General features: G+C 37.6%; 1 protein-coding gene across 1 annotated transcript; it reads left to right on the top strand.

Moving 5' to 3' along the window:
- The first annotated feature begins 18761 nt into the window (after window positions 1–18761).
- Window positions 18762–19709, top strand: LOC130861486 (olfactory receptor 10A5-like). The gene has a single exon (XM_057750421.1). It carries the CDS (start codon window positions 18771–18773, stop codon window positions 19707–19709), a length of 939 nt encoding a protein of 312 aa, XP_057606404.1. The 5' UTR covers window positions 18762–18770.
- Window positions 19710–24105: the final 4396 nt, after the last annotated feature.

The raw sequence follows: 24105 nt of genomic DNA, 5'->3' as shown, positions 1-24105 counted from the left end.
AAAGGGACTGTGCCTGGGTTCATTACCCACTCTGTCATTTGCTAGCTGGGTGACCATGGGAAAGTGGATTAAACTCTTTATACCTCTTTTTTTTTTGTTTTTATAAATTTATTTTTTTATTTATTTACTTATTTTATTGACTGTGTTGGGTCTTCGTTGCTGCACACAGGCTTCCTCTAGTTGCAGCAAGCGGGGGCTATTCTTCATTGCGGTGTGCAGGCCCCCCATTGCGGTGGCCTCTCCTGTTGCAGAGCATGGGCTCTGGTGCGTGGGCTTCAGTAGTTGTGGCACATGGGCTCAGCAGTTGTGGCTCATGGGCTCTAGAGCGCAGGCTCAATAGTTGTGGCACATGGGCTCAGTTGCTCCGTGTCATGTGGTATCCTCCTGGGACAGGGATCGAACCTGTGTCCCCTGCATTGGCAGGCAGATTCCTACCCACTGCACCACCTAGGAAGTCCTATCTGTAAAATGATGTATATAATAATAGTATCTATCTGATAGCTTTGTTTTTAAGAGTAAATACTACATATAAAGCATTTATGACAGCACTAAGCACACTATAAATCCAAGTCTGATATTTGCTCTTAGCAAGTACCTTATGTGAGGCCCTCATTTTATAATTAAGGAAAGCAAGATTCAAAGACATTTGATCATATATGTTTGAAACAAAATTTAGGTGCCTTGAATCCCCATTTGCTACTTTTTTCAGTACCATGCAATGAATAGTTAATTAAGTAACTCAGATTCAGAGTAAAAGAATATTTAAAAAGTGCAGAATGGGGGAGACCTGAGTAGGCATTAGCATATGAGGAAAAGATGTCAGGAACAGGAATTTAATCCAATGCCACTGTGTTTAACCCACCACAGTAGATACTAGAAGAAATGGTATATTGAACATGACTGTCTTTGCAGTCCATTGGTGAGATAGAAATATAAACATATAACTAGGAATTTAAGTAATAATACATGCAAAATTATTAGAAGTAATAGAGAACAAAAGTGGAAGACAAAATAGGGGCAGAGGTTTTGAATTGTGTAAGGAGATATATTCTAAGACAAATAAGCAGGGTTTCAAAAATGAAGAGGCCAATACTTCATAATGCTTACCATAATATTGGGTATGCATCAGGAGTCAACAAACTTTGTCTACAAAGGGACAGATAATAAATATTTTAAGCTTTAAAGGCCAAGAAGCAAAATCAAGGAAGCTTTACAGATAATTATATGACAGAGAAATTTTTTCACAAGTTTTTATTGGTGGAATTTAAAATATGATATTGAGTACAATTTTTTTGTATTTAATATATGTCTACTAATGGGGAAAATGGAATTCCCTATTAGGAGGATTACATTTCACTTGAAGATTCAAAGTCATCAAAATCAATTGCAAGTGTTCACATGTCAATGCTAATCTATAATGAGATTTTACATATTGCATCTTTGAAAATGTCTTTCACACAATTACATGCTGTCAAATACTGTTGTCACCCCCAATTATAAAATTTTAATATAGCATATTCATTTGGGGGAGTATATTTATACATTGTATTAGATCCTTTTCCTGACATTTGTTTTCAGCATGTCATTCATTGCAGATGAATCATTTTCAATTGAAGGTTAGATGGAAGCTCCTCAATTCCACAGTTAAACATATTTTGAAATATGGAAATCACTTTTGCTAGCACATCGCAGTCTAAAAAACACTGCTGGAACTCTAGTTTGAATATATACTTGCTGTAAATTTGCTTAAGAATGGAGATCTTGCTTCTCATTTTAACTTTAGATGGCATGGGAAGTGTGTAAAACAGCTTGACATTATTTATGACTCAAGCATGATTTATCATCAAAATGATCTTACCACAGAATAAGTTTCACACATAACTTCTGTTTTGCTTTGTAATTTTTGGTTGAAATAGTTCAGAAACAATATCATATCTTCCCTGAAAGATTATTTCCACAGGCATTTATTATTCCAGAATCATGACTGAAAAAGATTCTTCTTGCTCAGAAAAAATATAATCTTGGCTCTGCACTCAAAACAATTGCAATAAAATTTACCATTGCTAAGCTATCACATTGCTCTGTAGTGGGGCAATTTAGGATATTCAGCTTCTATTTTTGACAAAAATTCATAGAACCGATAGCTATAGCCACAAAAATGAGTTAAGTTTAGTGTCAACGCTACTAGTTTGATAATAAATGATAGATTCGTATACTTCCCTTTAGGTACCTGATGATGAACAATATGGTGAACAACCATAGGTTTTAATAATTTCCATCTTCACAAACTTTGTAAATATTCCAACTAAGCCTTTTTCTGCTCCACCTATATTTTGACCACCATCTGTTGCAACACATCTCAGCAGATCCCACAATCAAGTTCTACTGAATTAGTATTTTCTCAGCAGCAGTGAATATGTTTGCATGGTCAGGCCACTCGAGATGGGTGTTCTCTTGTTCTCTGTATGCAGCCTGCTGGACCAGTACTTGCCTCACCTACACCCTACTCTGACCCTCCTGCATACTTGCTGCAGGCCCCAGCTGATGACTGTTTTCATAGAACGAGCAGTGAGGACCTTGCCTCAGACCTGTAAGCTCCCCCATCCATTAAACCTGCTGACTTTGGGCCCTTTCTCTGGTCCTTTTTAATTTTTTTTCAATCTCTATTGGAGTATAATAGCTCTACACTGTCGTGCCAGTTTCTACTGTACAACAAAGCGAATCAACTGCATCTATACATATATCCCCAAATCCCCTCCTTCTTGAGCCTCCCTCCCGAGCATTCCTCCCACTCTCCCAATCCCACCCCTCTAGGTCATCAGCAATCATTGGGTTGATCTCCCGGTGTTAGGCAGTTGCTTCCCGCTAGCTATCCATTTCACACCTGGTAGTGTATAAATGTCAATACCACTCTTTCACTTTGTTCCAGCTTCTCCTTCCCCAGGGGGAAAGTTCATGTCCTCAAGTCTGTTCTCTACCTCTGCGTCTTTATGCTTCCTCTACCACTGAGTTCTTCAATACCATTTTATTTTAAATTCCATATGTATGTGTTAACATACGGTATTTGTTTTTCTCTTTCTGGCTTACTTTACTGTGTATGACAGACTCTAGGTGCAACCACCTCACTGCAAATAACTCAACGTCATTCCTTTATATTGCTGAGTAATATTCCATTGTATATAGGTGTCCCATCTTCTTTATCCATTCATCTGTCGATGGACATTTAGATTGCTTCCATGTCCTAGCTATTGTAAAACAATGCTGCAATTAACACTGTGATACATGTTTCTTCTTGAATTCTGGTGTTCTCTGGGTACATGCCCAGTAGTGGGATTGCTGGGTCATATGGTAGTTCTAGTTTTAGTTTTTTAAGGAACCTCCATACTGTTTTCCATAGTGGCTGTATCAATTTACATTCCCACCAACAGTATAGGAGGGTTCCCTTTTCTCCACAGCCTCTCCAGCATTTACTGTTCCTAGATTTTTTGTTGATGGCCAATGTGACTGGTGTGAGGTGATACCTCATTGTGGCTTTGACTTGCATTTCTGTAATGATTAGTGATGTTGAGCATCTTTTCATGTGTTTGTTGGCCATCTGTATGTCTTCTTTGGAGAAATGTCTGTTTAGGTTATATGGGCACCTTATCTTCGACAAAGGAGGCAAGAATATACAGAGGAGGAAAGATAGCCTCTTCAATAGGTTGTGCTGGGGAAACTGGACAGCTACCTGTAAAAGAATGAATTTAGAACATTCTCTAACACCATATACAAAAATACACTCAAAATGGATCAAAGACCTAAATGTAAGACCTGACATTATAAAACTCTTAGAGGAAAACATAGGCAGAACACTTTATGACATAAATGACAGCAAGATCTTTCTTGGGACCCCTCCTAAAGGAAATAAAAACAAAAATAAACAAATGGGACCTAATGAAACAAAAGTTTCTGCACAGCAAAAGAAACTATAAATATGATGAAAAGACAGCCCTCAGAGTGGGAGAAAATATTTGCCAATGAAGCAACTGACAAAAGATTAATCTTCAAAATATATAAGCAGGTCACGCAGCTCAATATCAAAAAAACAAACAACCCAATCTTTCTACAGTCTTGAGACTGGGCAAGCACAAGGCTTGTGGGCAAGCACAAGGCTTGTAGGCCAGCGAGGTACAGCCCAACAACATTCTTGCCTGAGGTTCTTCAGAGAGTAATTCTTCGGCCGCTTCAAATTCAGCATCAATTCCGACTAAACAACAACAAATGAGCAGTACCAGTCAAGTCATCAAGAGCCACCGAAAACCACTCACAATCACTTGCCTTATTTCTTAATTGACTGTTATTGATGCTGCTCCCAAGGTCTTCAATTCTTCCAGGATCAGTTCTTACGAAAATGATAATGGTCGTAAGCAAGCTAATTTTCTCTGGACAACTTTGTTTTGATTGTTCCAATTAAGATAATTTAATCAACTCATCATTGGTGAAAGGCTTTCCTTGTTTGGCTAACAAATGAGCCACTTGGAAACTTTCCTTGCAGTCCCACTTTAATTTTTTTCTTTTTAGTAAAGGCATTCTGCTATGATGGGATATTCCATTAGGTTTTCAAATTTCTCTGACTGTTGCTTTCTGTAAGTGGGAATATTCCAAAAAATACTTATTCTAGTGATGCCTACATGTATTGTATACTTTCTGCACAGCTTGAGTATCATTGCATTATAAACACAATGATTTACCCTCTAACTTGATATCAGGATATTCTACACTCCACTGTCCTTTAAAATGTGACATTTGATGTCAATGCTTTTTCTCATTTTGACTTCACCGGTATGCACTGGTAATGAAATAAATAAAATATTACAGTACCAAGAAACATGTGGCACTCAAAATGCTGTCAAGTAATAACTGCATCACTGTGCTTTTTGTAACTTAATATTTTTTAATTAATTTTTATTGGAGTATAGTTGCTTTGCACTGTTGGGTTGGTGTCTACTGTACAGAAAGATGAATCAGCTATACACATATATATATCCCTTCTTTTTTGGATTTTCTTCCCACTTAGGTCACCACAGTGCATTAAGTAGAGTTACCTGTGCTATGTAGTATATTCTCATTTGTTATCTATTTTATACATAGTATCAATAGTGTATATATGTTAATCTCAGTCTCCCAATTCCTCCCACCCCCCTCCCTTGGTATCCATAAATTTGTTCTCTACATCTGTGTCTCTATTTCTGCTTTGTAAATAAGATCATATATACCATTTTTCTAGATTCCACATATATGCATTAATATACAATATTTGCAAGACTAATTCACTCTTAGCAGCAGAACATACTTTTATAACTTGACAACAGCTACAAAAAGGACTGACCAATTAAACTGTGACCATTTCTCTCCTATGTTCACCTGCCTTTGCTCTGAAAATGTATTTTTTTCCAGTTTTACTGAAATATAAATGACATATAATATTGTATAAGTTTAAGGTGTACAGCATAATGATTTGATACGTATATATATATTACAAAATGATTATCACAGTAAATTTAGTTAACATACATCACCTCACACAGTTACAAGTTTCTTCTTGTGCATCCCGATGATTTTCAATGCCCGAAGCAGCAGATGAAAGCATCACTAATGGATGAACTTCAAACAACTGTTCAGCTTTGCTGTTGTAGTGTGAAAGTAGCCATGATACGTAAATGAATGAGCATGGCTGTGTTCCAATAAAAAGTTATTTCTGGATACTAGAATTTGAATTTTATATACTTTTCATGTGTCAAGGAATATTATTCTTTTATTTTTTTTTTCTTTGTTTGACTTTTTAACCATTAAAAAAAATGCATAAAAACCAGTCGTAACTCATGAAATCTGTAAGACCGGTGGTGGGTTGAATTTGGCCTGTAGACAATAGTTTGCCAACACCTGGGTAAGAACATGAACACTGACGCTAAAATGCCTAGGTTTTATCCTGCTTCTGTCACTTGACAACTCTGTGATATTGGACACGTTCTTTAGCATCTCTGTGACTGTATTTGCTCTTCTGTAAAGTGAAGATAATCCTCATACCTATTTCACATCTTGGTTGAGAGAATTAAATGCGTGGAAGTATGTAAATCACTAAATAACAAGACTGGGCACTCGGTAATTTCTATACAAAAGTTAAGCATTGTAATGATGCTGATGGCAGTGGTGGTGATGATGATATGGTAAGAACAGTAAAAACTATGATATGGAAGGAAAAACTGGAGTGCAACAAGGGTAGAGAGTTCAGTAGGAGTCAAATCTTGAAAGGCCGTCTATACCAAGGTGTTTGAACACATTTGGTGAACTGTATAGATTAATCAGAGGGGTTTTGGTATGAAGAAGCAATCAAATCTGTATTTTGGAAACATTACTTTCATGAGAATGGTTGGAGAATGGGTGCCAGGGGGACAGAGTCTATAAGATGGACATCAGTCAAAAGACCTGTATAATTGGGCAGTTACAAGATGATGAAACTAAAATTCAGTGCAAGGAAAACCACCTCTTAATCTCAGAACTGAAGTCCTCTATCATAATGGGTCAGCAGAGCAGGCAGTAAGCAGAGCTGAGAGCTCAGAGAAAATCACTGCTTCCCTGGATTTCACCCACTCTTGTCAGCCTGCAGGCCAGTGGGGACTTGAGCCTCAAAGCTGGCCTGCTTGCCAACATGAGTTCATTAGGTGTGGCTCTGCAGCCCGAGTTCACTAGCCCTCGCCCCAGATCTGATCCTGTCTGTTCACCTCAGCTCTCCCTCCAGGCCCCAGGAGAGGCCCCTGGGAGCCTCCCTCAGCTGTGCTCCCTCAACAATTTGAGCAGTGTGTCTCATTATCAACTTTTTAATGAGGTCACAGCCTGTGACTGCTCCTTAATAGGCTGGTTAGTCTGCAGCCCCAGGGGGTGGAAGAGACTGAGGATAGAAGCCAGTGAGAAGAGAGCTCAGCCAAGGGAGAGCTGAGGAGAGGGAGAGAGAACTAACTCCCTTCAGCAGAGACTTCAGGCTTTACTCTTGGGTCTCCAGGGTCCCTTCCAGCTCTCAGTGACTATAACTCTGCAGACTGAGGTCTGGAGGGACCAGGAACAGAGGTGGGAGGAATTTCAACAGAGTCCCGTGATCCCAGGCTTGCACCAGCTCTTGGTCTAGAGAGATTCTTGAGGAAATCAAATGCTCTTCAGGGTTTCTTTGCTGCTTGTGCAAAGGAATTTTGCTCTTGAAACTCTGTATCATCTTGCCTTCCATAACCATGGATTCCTGCTATCCCCCCTACATATCCAAGTGCAGATTCTTTGTGTTATTTTCCAAGTCCTTTTAAACTGTACTTGTCCTGGGAGTTCAATTGTTGGCCCTCTTCTCCCCTCCTTATGTACTGTCTCTTAGAGATCCCACCATTGCCAGGGTTTCAACAAATCACCCCTGTGGAGATGAAACTTGGGTGCTGGCTTATATCTCCCACCAGGATTATTTCCAGTGCCTCCTAATTGGCCTCCCAGCCTCCAGTTGTACTGAAGACTTTCACATACACCTCATTGTGTTTCATCCTTCTCATCATCTCCAGAGTTCTTTCTAAATACATGTGATGACCTGTCATTATCATGCTTAAAATCCTTACAATTCACTGTCATCTTTAGAATGAAACTAATGTTCTTAGCATGTCATACAAGCCCTCTTATAGCTTGGCTCTAGATCATCTTTCCAATTTCAGTTCTTGCCATACCCTAACCATACCAAACTATTTTCTTTCCCCCTACACCATACATTTCTAGTTTCTCAAAGCATAGTCTGTTTTATTCCCCTCAACAATTTAAAATCTAAAATACCCGGGTTCAAATCTGGAGTCTGCAATTTACCAGTTACACAAGTTCATGCAAACTACTCCAAATTTCTCTCTCTCAATTTCTTCATCTATGATATTGATAATACCTACCTGATGGGGTTGATGTAAATATGAAAATGATATTAAGGAAACTTACTATGGAAGTGTTAAAGCCAGTTATTCTGCAGCAGCATCCAAAGCACCACTTCCATTTGCAGAGTTTTGCGATTCTTTCTATTCTTTACTATTCTTGTGATTTAAAATAGGGTATCAGTTATGCAGAATTCTCAATTAGTTTGCTGCTAATTATCACATAGGTAAATTATTAGGTCCCCTCCTTTTACCAGAGAGCAGGGTAAAGAAAGGAATTAATGTGTGTTTACTGTCTGAGTTACCTATTTGTATATGAAGCATCATTACTCTTCACTGGTGTCATCAGGATGTATACAACAGGACAAAGGAACAACCAGTAAATGTCAGAGCTTAAGTATGAAACCAGGTCTCTACGATCTAATACCATGTTCTTTTCAAAATAGCATAAATTCTCTAAAATACAAAGGCACAAACTATAAAGAAGTTAGAAGGAAAAGAAGAGAATGTTATGTAACACAGAAGGCCAAGAGGCTCCAAAAGGATCATAGGAGAAAAGTACTTTATCTATATTGAACTATTTCTTGGGATCACTGAAAGGGCTAATAAGTTATATTTTTTTTCTCTAAATAAAGCTACCTGGAACAGAATAAATCTCCAACAAGAGGTAGACATTATTATTAAATCTTTGTATCTTTTCAGTTCATCTGTCTATAATTCCTGCCTCCCATACTCCCTATACCAAGTTAACGTCTCCATATCATTTAAGATTAAACTCTGTTTTCTTCTCTATCAATCTCTCCCTGATTCTTCTAAGCAAATCCAACTTCACTCTCCTTTGGACACATGTGGCATCTTGCATATATCACTGTTAAGCGTTAAAGACACTGCAATCGTATTTTTCACATGCATAGAGGACACAGTAAGGACAGGTCATCATTCATGTTTGTATTTCTGAAGCCTAGTTCAGTGCCTGGAATGCAGTAGGCACTGAATGAAAGAATGAATGAATGGACAGATAATTCCCAAATTGTTTCCCTGCCCTGATTGCTCACTGAAATATAAGTTCCATTTTTCCAGCTGCCTCCAGGACGTGTCTGCGTAGCTGTCAAAGCATACCTCTAGCACCAAGCTCCCAGAAAATCCCCAAATATTCAAAAGAATTTTCTTGTTACTTCTCCCTCTTTTTGACCTCACCATTTGTTGACATATTCTTTCATTCAATCAGTGAATATTCACAGACTGAATCTTGGTGTAACAGTGAACCAGGTGCTGCCCTCTCAGAGCTCCTGGCTGTGACAGACACACAAACAGCTATAGAATAAGAAGTGCCATGCAGAACGCTGTACCATGTTACAATTCTACAATAAAGGCTATCTTAGAAGTGTCCAACCAGTCTCCTAATCCTGCTCATTCTTCCTTGGCAAAATTCTTCTTGCTCAAACCTTGGCTCAATGCCCATTTTCATTGCCACTGCCATTACGTACCATTACACATGCTAGCCAGGTCTAAAGTAATATCATTAAGAGTCTCCTCACTGTCATCATTGCTTCCATGCTCACTTCCCAACCCTGCTAATTATTTTGCATTATACAGGTAAGATATTGAATATAGTTCCCTGTGCTATACAGTAAGACCTTGTTGTTTATCTTGTTCATATTCAGTAGCATGTATTTGTTAATCCCATACTCCTAATTTATCCCTTCCCCTCCTTTTCTCTTTGGTAACCATTATTATTTTTTTTTGTCTGTGAGTCTGTTTCTGTTTTGTAATAAGTTCATTTGTATGAGCTTTTTAGATTCTACATATAGGTGATATCATATGATTTTGTCCTTCTCTGTCTGACTTACTTCCCTCAGTATGATAATCTCTAGGTCCACCCATGTTGCTGCAAGTGGCAGTATTTCATTCTTTTTTTGAAAATTTGAGTAATTTTCCATTGTATATTTACACCACATCTTCTTTATCCATTCATCTGTCAATGCACACTTATGTTGCTTCCATGTCTTGGCTATTGTAAGTAGTGCTGCTATGAACACTGGGTGCGTATATCTTTTCAAATTAGAGTTTTCATCTTTTTCAGATATATGACCAGGAGTGCGGTTGCTGAACCATACGGTAACTCTATTTTTAGTATTTTGAGGAACCTCCATACACTTCTCCATAGTGACTACACCAATTTACATTCCCACCAGCAGCATAGGAGGGTTCCCTTCAGAATGGTAGCTTTCTTTTGTTTTAGATATCTTTCCATTTCATTAAAAAATCCAAAATTTGCACATGACAGCAATTCACCAGACTCCTTCCTCCTAGAGGTGGAGAGTAACTCCCCTTTCTTGCTTGTGTGTTGGATTTAGTAACTTGCTTCTGTGGAATAGACCATGAAAAGGAATAGTGATAAGTCATGTTCACATCATGCACACACTGGTGTGATAGGGTGAGAAAAGCACGTCACCCTGTGGTAGAGTCCCCACCTCACAAAAAAAAAAAAGTCCAATCACAAAAAAACTGCAGACAAATCTTCAAAAATGCCCAGGTCATGAAAAAACAAGGGAACACAGCAAAAACATCACAATTTGGGAAAAATAAGGATATATGACAACTAAATGCAATATAGTATTCTGGAATGATTCCTAGTACAGAAACCAGACATTTGTGGGTAAAGTGATTGAATTCAAATAAGGCCTGCAGTTTAGTTAACAGTATTGTACCAATGTTAATTTCTTAGTTCTGAGAAATGAACCATGGTCATGTAACATGTTAAAACTAGGGGAAAATGAATGTAGTATAAAAAATATTAACAATTTTTACTGTCTTTGACTCATAAATCTAAAATTACTTCAAAACTTTAAATGTTTTAAGGAAAAAATGCAATCAATATAAAATTATATACAACCAAAAGTAGAATTCCCTCTCAGTACTGATCTCTGCTACCCAGATTCATTGCACAGGGGCAACTATTAATTTTTTGTATATCCTTACAGGAATTTTCTAATAAATAATATTACTATATATTTAAATTTTCCTTTATATAAAATATATGCAGTTTATGTGGTATAATGTGTGTACCATCTTCTTCACCTTGATTTTTTAAACAAAATTTTAAAGTTGCTGAGCATTACAAAACAGAGAGGTCCAGTGCTAGGATTAAACTTAGGTCACTCAGAACTCAAAACTTTTGTGCTTTTCTCTGCACAATACCACATTGCTAGAGTATGGTTTTCCTTTCTTGAACTTTGTCCTATTGCATCTGACATTCCTTAGGGTCCCAAAGGACAGTAGAGTCAAGAAAGGTCAGGTACCCTTGAGGAAGGGAAGGAAGAGGAGCTAAGGTGAGCTCCAAAATACCTGGGGGAAAATACAGGTGCCAGCCCTTCACTTGGCCCTGAGGCCAAAAGAGGCAGAGCTGGGAACAGGTCTCCTAAGTCAGGACTGGGAGCATGGCCAACCCATCTAGTCTGCTCGCTCACGCTTGACAAAGAGAAGGCAGCAGTGACCTGGATTCAGGTCCAGCCATTACTGGCTCATCCAGGACAGGGAGTAAGACCTCCCTGGTTCCTCTTCTGATGCTTCTGACAGCAGAGCCAGAGTTCTTCAAACACTCAAGGGCCTGCATGAAGCATAGGTGGCAGGCAGAGGGGAACAAGGCAGATCTCGTTACTGGGCACAGGTAAGGTTCCTATCAAGGGCCGAATCCAACAGGTTCAGTTGCTCAACTGGATGAGGTGTGACAGGGTTTGGTGGGGCATCTAATTCTACTCCTATTCCACACAGGGAAGATCTCATCAATCTTCTCCCTGGGCCTGAGTTCCTCCTTTTTCTGTCATAAGTGAGATCTTAGACCACAAGAAGATCGAGATTACCCAGCGTTGTTTTTTTCTCCAATTCTGTCCTCTAAAGCTTTCTGGGTCAGAAAAAATTCAGTCCCTGCAGGTTTTGACGGGACATATACCTCCTCCAGGTCTTGACTGTCCTCTGATTAACTCAGGGAAGACTTGCCTCAGTGGAACACTCATGAGGCAGAGCACATCAGAATAGACAACTTCTTTAGGACAATTCTGTGGGTTTAGAAAGCCTAGAAGAGTGAGCTTCTACTCCTGGGACAGTCAAATAATTAGCAGAAGGATATTCCTGCAGAAGTTCTATAGCAACTGACAAGGAGCCTGTTGCCCCACCACGGACCAGCGAGTTCTGCCGTGTCTCCCACCCTCAAGTCAGGCTGCCATCTCTTCTTCTCAGTAGTTTACAGAAGTTCTGGGACCAACGATGACAATTAAATGTGTACGTTGGGTTCATTTTACACGCTTTGTTGAAAACCCAAGTGTTTTTATTATAAATTTTTCTGATTATGGTTTCAAGTGCAGGCTCTGTCATTCCCATGTAATTTCCATGTAATTACAAAGTTTCTTGATGACGCAATTATGTACTGCATTAAATTTCTGCGTTCATCTCTAATATGGGGAGGATAAATTTGGCATTTAAATCACAGATTTGTTGTGGAAAGAAAATGAGAGAATGAATGTGAAGCACAAAGCATAAATCTATCACATTCTCAGTAACTATTGCAGTTTCATCATCATCAGCATCCTCATTTTCATTTCTACTGCTGTCATCGCCCTCATATAACCAATGCAGCTCACTGCAGAAAATTTAGAGATCCAGGAACATAGACATAAGAAGATCAGTCCCCCTTTTTCATCACATGAAGCAGATTGCTTTAAAATTTTGATTATGAACTTTCAGCCTTTTTATACAAACATATATTTACAAACAGAAATTTATCACGTGTGCAGTTTTGCATCTTATTTTTTCACGAATACTATACTGTGATTATTGCACTACGCCATTAAATGTTCTTCAAAATTATTTCAGTGATATCATGGTTTTCCTCAAATTCATGCTGCATAGTTGAACCATTCATTCATCTATCTATTAATGATCATTTTTGAGGTATCACTATGATGGTCAGCACTGAACAGACACGTAAAAGCATTGCCTCCCATTCTTCTACCAGAGGAGATCTTGAATCAAAACGTATAAACATTATAGGATCCTCACACAATCTGTGACAAATTGAGGCTAATTCGCACAGCTTCACACAAAATAAGATGTTGCTTACTCCACCACCCCTTACTAGCAGTGAGTATTGTATCCTTCAGGATTTCAAATTTGATGAAGAAATTGTATTTCTATGTTAACTTTTAATTTTATTATTAGCAAAAGAGTAATTTTCATATGCTTACTGGCCATTGGCACTTTTTGGTGAAATAAATCTTTGTGTCTTCTGACTATTTTTCTTTTGGGGAGATCGTGTCTTTTCAAAAGTGATTTCCATAGCTCACTAAATATTAGGTAGCCAAACACTTTCCATTATTTGTTGGCATTATTGCAAATATTTTCCCAGCTTGTCATTTACCTTTCCCTTTTGTTTATGGGTTGTTTTGTGTTATAAGTATTTTATTCTCAATAATATTCAAGTATTTGTTTTCAAGTTAAAAGCCATACATTTTCCCTGTGGATAATGTAAAAACATATAAAATGTGAAGAAATTTAAAACACTTGGAACTGCACCACTAACACATTAACAAAGAAATAGAACTGAAGGCTTTCTATAGGTATTAAGTAATACATGTGTAATGCATATATATAAATTTTCACTTTAAAATAAGTGTTTTACACTAAACATACTATTTGTAGCCTACTTTATCAACTTAGCAAAACTTACTGAATATTTTCTCAGGTCATTTGATATACTTATACTTTTAAATTACTTCATATTGATAGTATTCCATAGTATAGATGTATAGGTGTAACAGTTTATTTCACCAATCTATTTTTATACAGTTAGATTGTCTTTTGTTGTTTATTTGTTTCAATTACACTATTAAAAATAAAGCTGAGAGGAGTATCCTGCTAGATAAAGTTTGCAGATAATCTTAATCTAAAATTATAGATATGGCATTGCTAGTGCAAAGAGCCTCTAATATATACTGTGAAATCCATTTATCATTTGGACCTACAGTATTTGAATGTTTATATTTCAATTGTACCCAAACTAAATACTATATTGAAAATTTTTAAAGAAAAAACAATCTCCTTTTTAAAAAACGTATTTGATTTCTGATGACTGAAAATTTTCCTTTTTCTCTTTTGCCATTTGATATCTGATGATGTGAATTGAATGATTATAGATTTACCTAATTTTCTCTTGAATTATTTGTAACAATCTGTTGACATGTGTCTTGTAGATATTGTCTCTATCTGAGATTTATCTTTTAATTTCTGTGTTAAACTTTTAACGTTCAAACGTTTAATTTTTATAGGTAAATATCAATGGATCTTTTCTTTTTTGGATTCTGGTTTAGAATACATGCTGAGAAACACCTTCAGAAAGCTAAAGTAAATATTAACCTATATATTCTTCAGTTCAGCTGGAGTTTCATATTTACATCATTTTCCATATTGGCTATATTTTGTTGTGTTATTTAATGTGAGAATGTAACATTTCTTTTCCCCTCAAGTTGCCCCACAGCTGCCTAAGAGCTGTTTATATATGTATTGCTGCTGGGATTCATTCTGTTTCAATTATTTGCCTAGAGTGATATTCTTCAAAGCATGTACAAATAAACATAAAATATTTTAATACTATGAAACAATATAGTAAAATATTGTGAGGTAATATTACAACGTTTTAATATCTGCTGGTGTATATAATTCTCGCTCTACTTTTCTTAATGTTTTTGAAATCATATCAAATTTGCTTATTAATGTGTTAATAATTGACATCTTTATAATACTACTTTTTTCTTCATAAAGATAATATGGCACTCAATTTGCCCAACACATTTTTCTAATGTTATAAAAGTATACTAAATTTCATACAAATGATACACTTTTAACATGTTTATTCTAAAGTATTTTGTACTTTTTTGATACAGTGAAACTTTTTTCCCAACTAGCTTTTTTTCATGAATATTGGAAAACTACTTATTTAATATATCTACCCTGTAACTGGCCAATTCATTGAACTTCTTAGTATTAATAGCTCTTCTTCTAGAAATGATATTTTCTTTTTCTTTCTACTATTTATGCCCTATTTATCTTCCTAGCACTACTGCATGGCTAAAGTCTCCAAAACTTATTGTGAAACTAGTGTGAGAGTCTCAAGATGCACTTCAGGAGCTCTAAGACTTCCTCCAAAATAAACATAATGTTATTTTTTTTGAAGGAAAGAGATATCATTGCTTTTGTCAGATTCTCAAAATATTGCATAACCCCCCAAATTCAAGAACCTTTGCACTACTGTTTTACTTATAAGTGTAGTGTTGGCTATTATTTCTACACAAACACTCAGGTTGTATTTAGAAAGTAATCTATTCTTAGTTGACTAAAACTTTGCTATTTTTAAAATCAAAAATGAATACTAAATTGCATAAAATTTATTTTCAGGATCTACTGAGATTAACATGTTTCTCATTGAATTGGGAGAAGGAACTCTATTAACTGTAAACCATATTTGCATTATTGAAATAAATTCTACTTTGGCATAATGTATTACTGAGGTTTAATTTTGGATTCACTGTGCTAGAATTAAATTTTATTTGAACTTTTTTCATCTATACTCAAAAGCGAGATTCATCCATGAGGATTTTTATATGTGTTATATTTTCAAATTCTGAAAAAAGACATATGTTATTGCCATAATTATTGATACAAATTATCAATAATAGGATAAGCATTTTTAAACTATATATTTGTATGATGTATCTTTTTTCATTTTTTTTACTTTCAAACTACCTATGTAATTGTATTTGAAATGAGTTTCTAATACACAGCATATAGTTAGGTTATGGTTGTTAACCCACTTTGCCAATCTCTGTCTCTTAATTGTGTATTTGGAACATTTGCATGTAATGTAATTATAGATATGTTAAGATCTTAAGTCGGCCATGTTAATTTTTTTCTGTTTGTTCTCGTTCTCATTTCTTTGTTTTCTTTTTCTTACCTTTGTTCATGTTAGTTGAGCATTTTTATAATTCCATTTTTATTCATCTATAGTATTTTTTAAAATATATCTCTTTGTATAGAGATATATTTAGTTTTTTAGTAACCACTGTAGTTATTATATTATACATACCTAATTTATCACAATCTACTGATGTGGTCATCTTACCAGTTTGAGTGAATTATAGAAAGCTTACCTTCCTTTCCATTCTTTTGACCTCCCCGGTTTATAATATAATTCTCTTACATATTTCTTCTACATACATTTGAACCATATAAGATAGTGTTATGAATGTGCTTCAACCACCAGTCATAATTTAGAAAACTCAAGAGGAGACAGAAAGTCTATCAGGTCTACATATATTTTTGCTTACCATTTTACCAGGACATTTTGGGCATTATGTTGTGAGATTCGGAATCTTATTTAAATCTTCTGTCTTAGCTGACTTCCTATAACATTGCTCCTGCAGAGAAAGGGAGTGGCAGTGCCACCTCATTACTGCCCGGTAGGGGTGGATGTTCAGGCTTCCCACATTGTCTCCACTATCATCAGGATGGGATGGAGGCTTTGTTATTGCTCAGCAGGGACGAAAGTCCTGGTTCCCCACTAGGCCTTCTCTAATACCACCCAGCAGATGGGTTGGGGAACCTGTTACAGGTACTGAGGGGAAAAGTCTGTTTCCCACTCAAACTTTGCTGCTGTGAGTGGAAGTGGGACCACAGTTTTTTCTTTAATGTTTAGCTGGAGTAGATGGGTTATTGCCTAAAAGCCTTGCTAGACTGACTTTATTGGTCCTTTGGCTATTGAGAGGAGACTCCTGTTCAAGATGTTTTTGTCTGTGCCTATTGGCATTTCAGTGTTGCTTGCATCTGCTGCTCTAAGCCTGCAGTATACCAGGCAAAAAGAAAGCCCAGTGAACTCACCGCCAAGGCCTTCCTTGAGTTCTGAGCTACCTAGCTGGTCTATCTTCTTTTCCCCACCTTTTAGAATCTTATGTTTCTTTCATATGTAATGTCTAGGGATGTTAGTTATTCATAGTCGAAAGAATAAGGAAAAGCACATCTACCCTATCTCTCAGACACAGAACTTCCCTGATTTATGTTTTTCCTTTGTAGTTGGGCCAGAGTTTTTGTTTGGTTGCAGTTTACAAGATTTGTTTTAATTTTTTGTTGTTTTGATCATTTTCTAGGCTGGTTACTTAATAGAATTTTTCCCTATCCTCAAAAATTTAAAAACATTATTAATATAAAGACATATGTCTGTGAGCATCTTTTTAAAATTTGTTTGTATTTACGGATTCTTTCAGTTCAAAAAGTCATTTCTTCCTTTAGCTCAAAGATTTTTTTTCCCTCTAGTACTCCTTTCGATATTGTTTTTCTTCTCTCCTTTCTTACATCATTCTGGAATGCCTATTAAGTTGATTTTATTTTTCGTCTTTTACTTCATTATTCTCCTCATTATTTTTGTCTCTTCATAATTTTGCTTAATAATTTAGGTATAAATTCTCAAACTTGTATTTTAATTCACTAGTTCAGGTTTCTTAAGTTTCTAGCACTGTGTGCAGTAACATTTTAATTTCATTTATCATGATTTCCCCCCAGGTGGTCTTTTCTGACCCACGGCTGTCATTTTCATAAATTGTTATTCAATAATTAATACCTTCTAAGTATTCAGGTGGCTCTCTTGCTGTAGAATGAGGTCTAAATTCCTTAGCACAGAATCGGAGTCCTTTCATGTAACATACCCAAAATTGACCACAGCCTTGTTTCTCTTTTACTTTGTGTCAATTTTTTTTAACTGCTCCTAATAATGTTTTTATTTCTGTTGTAAAATGTGTGTTGTTCTTACTAGAGTTCTCCATCCACTTCTGATTCCTTTTAATTTATCCCAGCTTCTTGGCCTATATTGTTTTCCAACTTCATCGCATAATGTCTCCATTAGAACACAATGCTTTAGATTACGAAGATAATAAGAGAAGAAGAGCCTCTTGATAATCAGCTGCAAATTAGAAATAATGTAAAATGAGGACCCAGTTGAGTTTGGACACCTTGATGTTAATGATGTTGATTCTCTTTTCTTCTATCTTCAATGTGATTTTGCAGAAATTCCAATTGTAATTCTCTTAAGCATTACTGAGATAATCCCGAGATCAAGACAGAACAGTTCAATGAAGCATGGTTTAATAGAAATCAGAGGACTTCAGAATCCAACAGATGTGGTTTGAACTCCAGATATGCCACTTTAATTGCTGTTTATACTTTGCTGGGATCAGTTTCCTCACCTGTAAAATGCACATGTTCAAGGACAGCACATGCATACGTTAACTCAATACATACTAGCTCCTCATTCACCTCCCAAATTCTACCCACGTAAAAAAGTTTCGTAAAGAGTAGAACAGTAGTACGATGCATTGTTCTGCATCAAAAATATTAAATGTGTTTCTAAAGTTTTGATAAATTCACATGTATGTGTTATTTAATGAAATCATGAACATTGGGCTTGTTTCTCAAAAGCTTAGGTGTTTTCAGGGATATCACTGTCGCCCAAAATGGGCCCTTTCATGGTTCTGATGAGGCATAAACTTTCCCTATATGTCAGTGTACAAATAAAGGCATATCAACTCCTCCAAAAGCTGACCTAGGCCCATTCCGGAGCTCACGCTGTGGCCATTCGTCCTTGGGCTTTTATTCTCAGACAACACAAGGTCCTTTCTCTTTCGACCAGGTCCTGATCTTGCCTCTTTCCCTGACACTAAAAGGACTCCAAACAACAAATCTAGAATCTGACTCTTCCAGTCGAGAGTCTCTCTCCATGACCACAGCTGGGGATTCATTCCTATATCTATGGCTGGAGGAAACTGGACAAGAGTTAGTGAGTTTATCCTCATGAGCTTCTCTTCCCTACCTACTGAAATGCAGGCATTACTCTTCCTGGCATTTTTAATCATCTATTTGGTCACCCTGCTGGGAAACAGCCTCATCATTCTGGTTACCTTGGCTGACCCCATGCTGCACAGTCCCATGTACTTCTTCCTCAGGAACTTGGCCTTCTTGGAGATTGGCTTCAACCTAGTCATTGTGCCCAAGATGCTGGGGACCCTGATTGCCCAGGACACAACCATCTCCTTCCTCGGCTGTGCCACTCAGATGTATTTCTTCTTCTTCTTTGGGGTTTCTGAATGCTCCCTCCTGGCCACCATGGCATATGACCGCTATGTAGCCATCTGCAGTCCCTTGCACTACTCAGTCATCATGAACCCGAGGACACGGGCCAAACTGGCTGTTGCCTCCTGGTTTCCAGGCATTCCTGTAGCTACTGTGCAGACCACATGGCTCTTCAGCTTTCCATTTTGTGGCACCAACAAGGTGAACCACTTCTTCTGTGACAGCCCACCTGTGCTGAGGCTGGTCTGTGCAGACACAGCCCTCTTTGAGATCTATGCCATCGTTGGAACCATTCTGGTTGTCATGGTACCCTGTTTGCTGATCCTGTGTTCCTACACTTGCATCACTGCTGCCATCCTCAAGATTCCATCAGCTAGAGGGAAGCACAAAGCCTTCTCTACCTGCTCCTCCCACCTCCTTGTTGTCTCCCTTTTCTATGTGTCTTTAAGCCTCATCTACTTCCGTCCTAAGTCCAATAATTCACCTGAGAGCAAGAAGGTGCTATCACTGTCATATACTGTTGTGACTCCCATGTTGAACCCCATCATCTACAGCCTGAGAAATAATGAGGTGAAAAATGCCCTTGGCCGGACCTTCCACAAGGCCCTAAGCCTTTGAAACTGCATCCCGTAGACATGAAGAAAAAGACTAAGGTTTTTCTAATAGGGCACAATCAGTTCAATATTTAGAATTCCTTTGCCTCTTCCTTTCTCCACTGTGATAAAACCCAGCTGCTGAAATGAACACTAGAAAGCTCAGGGAAGAGAAAACAGCACACAGGTAGTTCATATCTATCACTATCACCTGGAAACCTCCTCTGCTTGCCCATTAGAGACTTGCATTCTTTTTCTTCTTGTCATTTTAACACTTCTGTGGCCAAGTAATTCCAGATATTCACATTCCTGTGTTCACACTGTGAACTGTGAAACTACTTATAATCCTAACATGGAAACACACATGATAAAAGAGAGCAAAACCCATCAAAACTCACCTTGTCACTTTGTCTTCCTTTGGGCAAATCCGACTCCATTCATCAGAGAGAAAACCCTATGAGTCCTCCCAATGCCTTTAGTTCTCATATCCTTGAGGGAGTGTTAGTTCTCTTAAGCTCATTGGTATGTACTGCATGGATATGGGAAAGTGGATCAATTGTTCCCATACCTACACCTTTATAACTCCAACAACCATTTTATTCCTCGTTCTATTTATCCCAGGAAGAATGACCTGAGCTTCCGTGGGCTCTCTCTCTCTAGATTTGGGGTTTCAGTGGTTATTTGTTGAGTGATCATTTTTAATTGTTAATTTAATCTTATTTAGTTCCTATACCTTGCTGAAGTAATATTATAAATTTCAATCATGAGGCTGCTTTCATCAACGATTAACATGCATCCAGCTAAGTTGAGCATAGCTCTTCTTTAACCCCAAAAAGATTCCTCTTTCTTTTTATAACTTCATAGTACTCTGTTTTGTAGATACCATAGATTATTTAATGAGTCTTTTACAATTACACAGAATAGCTTTATGTATTTGCCTTTCTATGTTTTTGCCAGTGTCCCTGACATATGGAAATCTAGAAATTGGATTTATTGGGCAAAGTGTAAACACATATATATTGTTGCTATATTGGCAAATTTGCCTCCAAACTGATTGTACCATTTTATACTCCCAACAGCAGTTTATGGGGGTTCTTGTTTCCCCACAGCCACATCAATAGTGTTTGTCATCAATCATTTGGAATTTTGCTTGTATTATAGGCAAAAAGAACATAATTTAATTTGAATGAATAAATTTTGAAGAATACAGAGGGAATAGGTGAGTAAACCAGAGAAAAGGCATGAATTTCATTTAGATGTCTAAATTATAGTTTAGACGATTAGCAGTTGTTGATGTCTTAGTACTCGATTTTCTCTACTTGAAAGTTCTTTTGACCTTCATTTTAATCAAATCCATCTCATCCTTCACGGTCTACTGCAATTCCTCAAGCAGCATAAATTACTCTTTACTACGTGCATCTATTCTAAGTTTGTCAGTAAACAAGTTAAATTCTTTATATACTTATTTTTACATGTTCATCTTCACCCAACGTACCTGTAAGAAAATGAATGCTGCCATGAGTGTTTCTGTTTTAATACAACTTAGGCATTCCTGAAAACTTCATGTTCTGCAAAACTCACACTAAAATACTATGGGCAAATAAGGTTAAGGCAGACCACTCAAAATATCTGCAAATTTGAAGCCAGAGCGTAAACAGAAAGAATACCTGGTACCTGGAGAGACAACACAGACTGTCCAGGCATGCAGCTCAGTGAGGCTGGAGGTTGCCACAGAACATCGTTAACATGCACAAAAAATGGAATAAAATTGCCAACAATGCTTTATTTAGAAAAACGTATTTGATGTTGAGACAATGCAGATGGGTGTGCTGCTCTGAACCAGTGGGGCAGCCCTTATATGGCCATGGGAGTCAGTACCACTTTCCAGGAGCCACAGCTACACAGAGCAAGGGGTGCCCCTTTTTGTGGATGGAGCCTAAGGTACAGGCATACTTTTAAATTTTTCTTAAAAACTGCCAAGGGAGTTCCTGATGCCAAGGCCTCAGGACATTTATTAGATGCTGAAGAGTATCACTTTACTCACTCTATTCTGATTTGCTTTGCCCAATACAAAGTTACATACAATGAAATTATTTTTCTGTTCTTCAATAGTATAAGCAAGATAAATAAATGAATGGGTTATCTAGATGAGAAGTGATGGTGACTCCGTGGAGAGTGGTATTAGTAGAAATTAACTCCAAGTGTTTTTTAATAGGAAGAATTGATAGGACTTGGTGGATTGTATGTGGAGAAATATAGTGCTCAGGAAAGGGGTGTTGATTCTAGAGCAAGACCAGTTCCTATGGTAGAGTGCAGGTGTTCTGAAAGACTAGGAGAGTTCCATGAAAGAGGTACAAGAAAGATATTTTCCCAGAGAAGTCAAGCCTAAAGTTTTTTCCTTCACATCCTGTTGTGAATCCCCTTACACCTTTCAGTAGCATCCACCCAAACAAGCAGTAACTGATCTTGTCTTGAGACCAGATACTTCACCATAAGCCAGGTTACCCCAGAATCAGATATGGAACCAAGGATTCAAGTACAAGTGAGTCATTAAGGAGAAACCATTCACTGGGTGGGGAAAGGAGAAGGGGAATGGAGAAGCAGCTAAGCAAAATAATTCCAGGTGAAATCCCTGTTCCCTGCTGGATCCCCAGAGCAAAATAAATCTCAGAGTTTGTACTGCTTCAGGTCCTAAGAAGGAGGCCTTTTTGTACTCCTAGTTGTAGAGAACTAAAACTTTCCAGCAGCCTGTCTCGCAGAGAAGGTTTCTGGTGCCCAGGGGCATTCTTCTGATGGCCTCAGGTACAAGCTATTAGAAGCAAAACTTGCAGAAGCTGACACAGAAGGGTGCACCAACTGGGCAAAATGACTCAAGAGGATTAAGGAGGAACTCCAACAGAGTGCATTACAATCTGCCCTTCAGACGTGCTTTCCATCTTCTAAGGGTTTGAGTCAACAAAAAAATTCCAAGCCTTTAATCAGAACATTAAAAAATGATCATTAAATAAATGACCTCTGAAACCCCAAATCTAGAACTCAGTTCAATGTGTGGTGACCTCTCCAAGTTCAACATCTACCCAGTATGAGTTCTGATACATCTGTTTTCCTTCAGAAAAGTAATTGGTATCAAACACACAAATACAAACTCATCTCTCAAGGATACGCATTAATCACAAGAAACATTAAACATATAACTGTGAAATACTTTTTTAATTATTCATTCGTCATTTTCAAGGTGCCTTTATTTTTCACATTGGACTTATAACCACATATCATTACATACGGTTGTGAAAGGTGCTAGTTTTTTTCTTCATCTCCCACTTTTACAATGAACCACTTTGGCATTGCTGGGACTGAGAACGTAGCTCGTGAAGATTATTTTACCTCTTAAAGGTTTTCCTCTTAGCCATCTGAAGATGCAGCTAATGTTTCGGGGTTGTGCTCATAACTTTATTATATTATTACACAAGTAAGTCCCTAATACTCACAGCCGTGTCCAGCGAAATGGGAAATGGTGGTGCTATTTTTGCAGCTACATCATTTTCTTCTGGCTATGTACTCCTCACAACTGCAAATTCACAGTTTATATGATTCTCTTATGTCTGTCATCCCCTCTAACTGTATGTTCCATGAGGCCAAGGACAATGTCTCTCAAGTTTACTACTGAAACCCCAGAACCTGGTTCAGGTTAGGCACCCAATAAGTATTTGTTGAATGAATGAACTAAAGTTCAAAGTGGATCTTCTACGTGTGTTCATTGGCCATTGGAGCCTGAGATACGATTACTCCTTCTCCAAATGCTAGTAAGGAGGAATTGAGAAGAGAGAGAGGATGAGAGGAAAAACAGCAGAGAGGAGTCATGTAGCCATTTCTACTCTCACACTATCTTTGGTTGTGATGCCAAGTAAACATGTGGGCACCAGGATTTATATTATATACGAGACAATGATAAGGGTTATCAAGGAGAACACTAAATAGTTACCCTTTGTGATCCACTGAGTCACCTCTATTATCACTGTTGCTGGGAATGTGAAGCCCTTCCCTAGAGTAAACAGCAAGGTAAATGTGCTGGATGTCCTAACATGTCAAAATGGAACATCTCAAGTCACACAGGTAGGGGATGAGGCAGAAGGTCAGTGTTGTAAAGATGCCTTGTGGGAAAACTTAAGCACGTATGTGCAGGCACTGTGCCAGATACTAAGCAAACAGTAATAAACACATCAGATACAGCTCCTGCTTTCAGCAGGAAACATGCCGTCAAACATCTATTCCAGAAGCACTGTCAGGAATGTTCAGATACCATTCGAGTCTTTGGATTAAGGCCTAATAAGCTGCAGGAATTTGTAACGCAAAGCATGGACATCATCCCGCTCCTTCAGCTTCCGTTCCTATTCCGGGAGGTTAGGGTTTTGAGGTCGATG

The sequence above is a fragment of the Hippopotamus amphibius genome, chromosome 9 (genome assembly GCF_030028045.1).
Source record: "Hippopotamus amphibius kiboko isolate mHipAmp2 chromosome 9, mHipAmp2.hap2, whole genome shotgun sequence".
Classification (NCBI taxonomy): Eukaryota; Metazoa; Chordata; class Mammalia; order Artiodactyla; family Hippopotamidae; genus Hippopotamus; species Hippopotamus amphibius.
Note: the sequence above shows the minus strand (reverse complement) of the source record. Positions and strands in the feature narration are given on the sequence as shown.

What these genes read in the sequence shown, in the direction of transcription:
- LOC130861486 (XM_057750421.1), top strand. Translation starts at nt 18,771, where the DNA reads ATGGCTGGAGGAAACTGGACAAGAGTTAGTGAGTTTATCCTCATGAGC.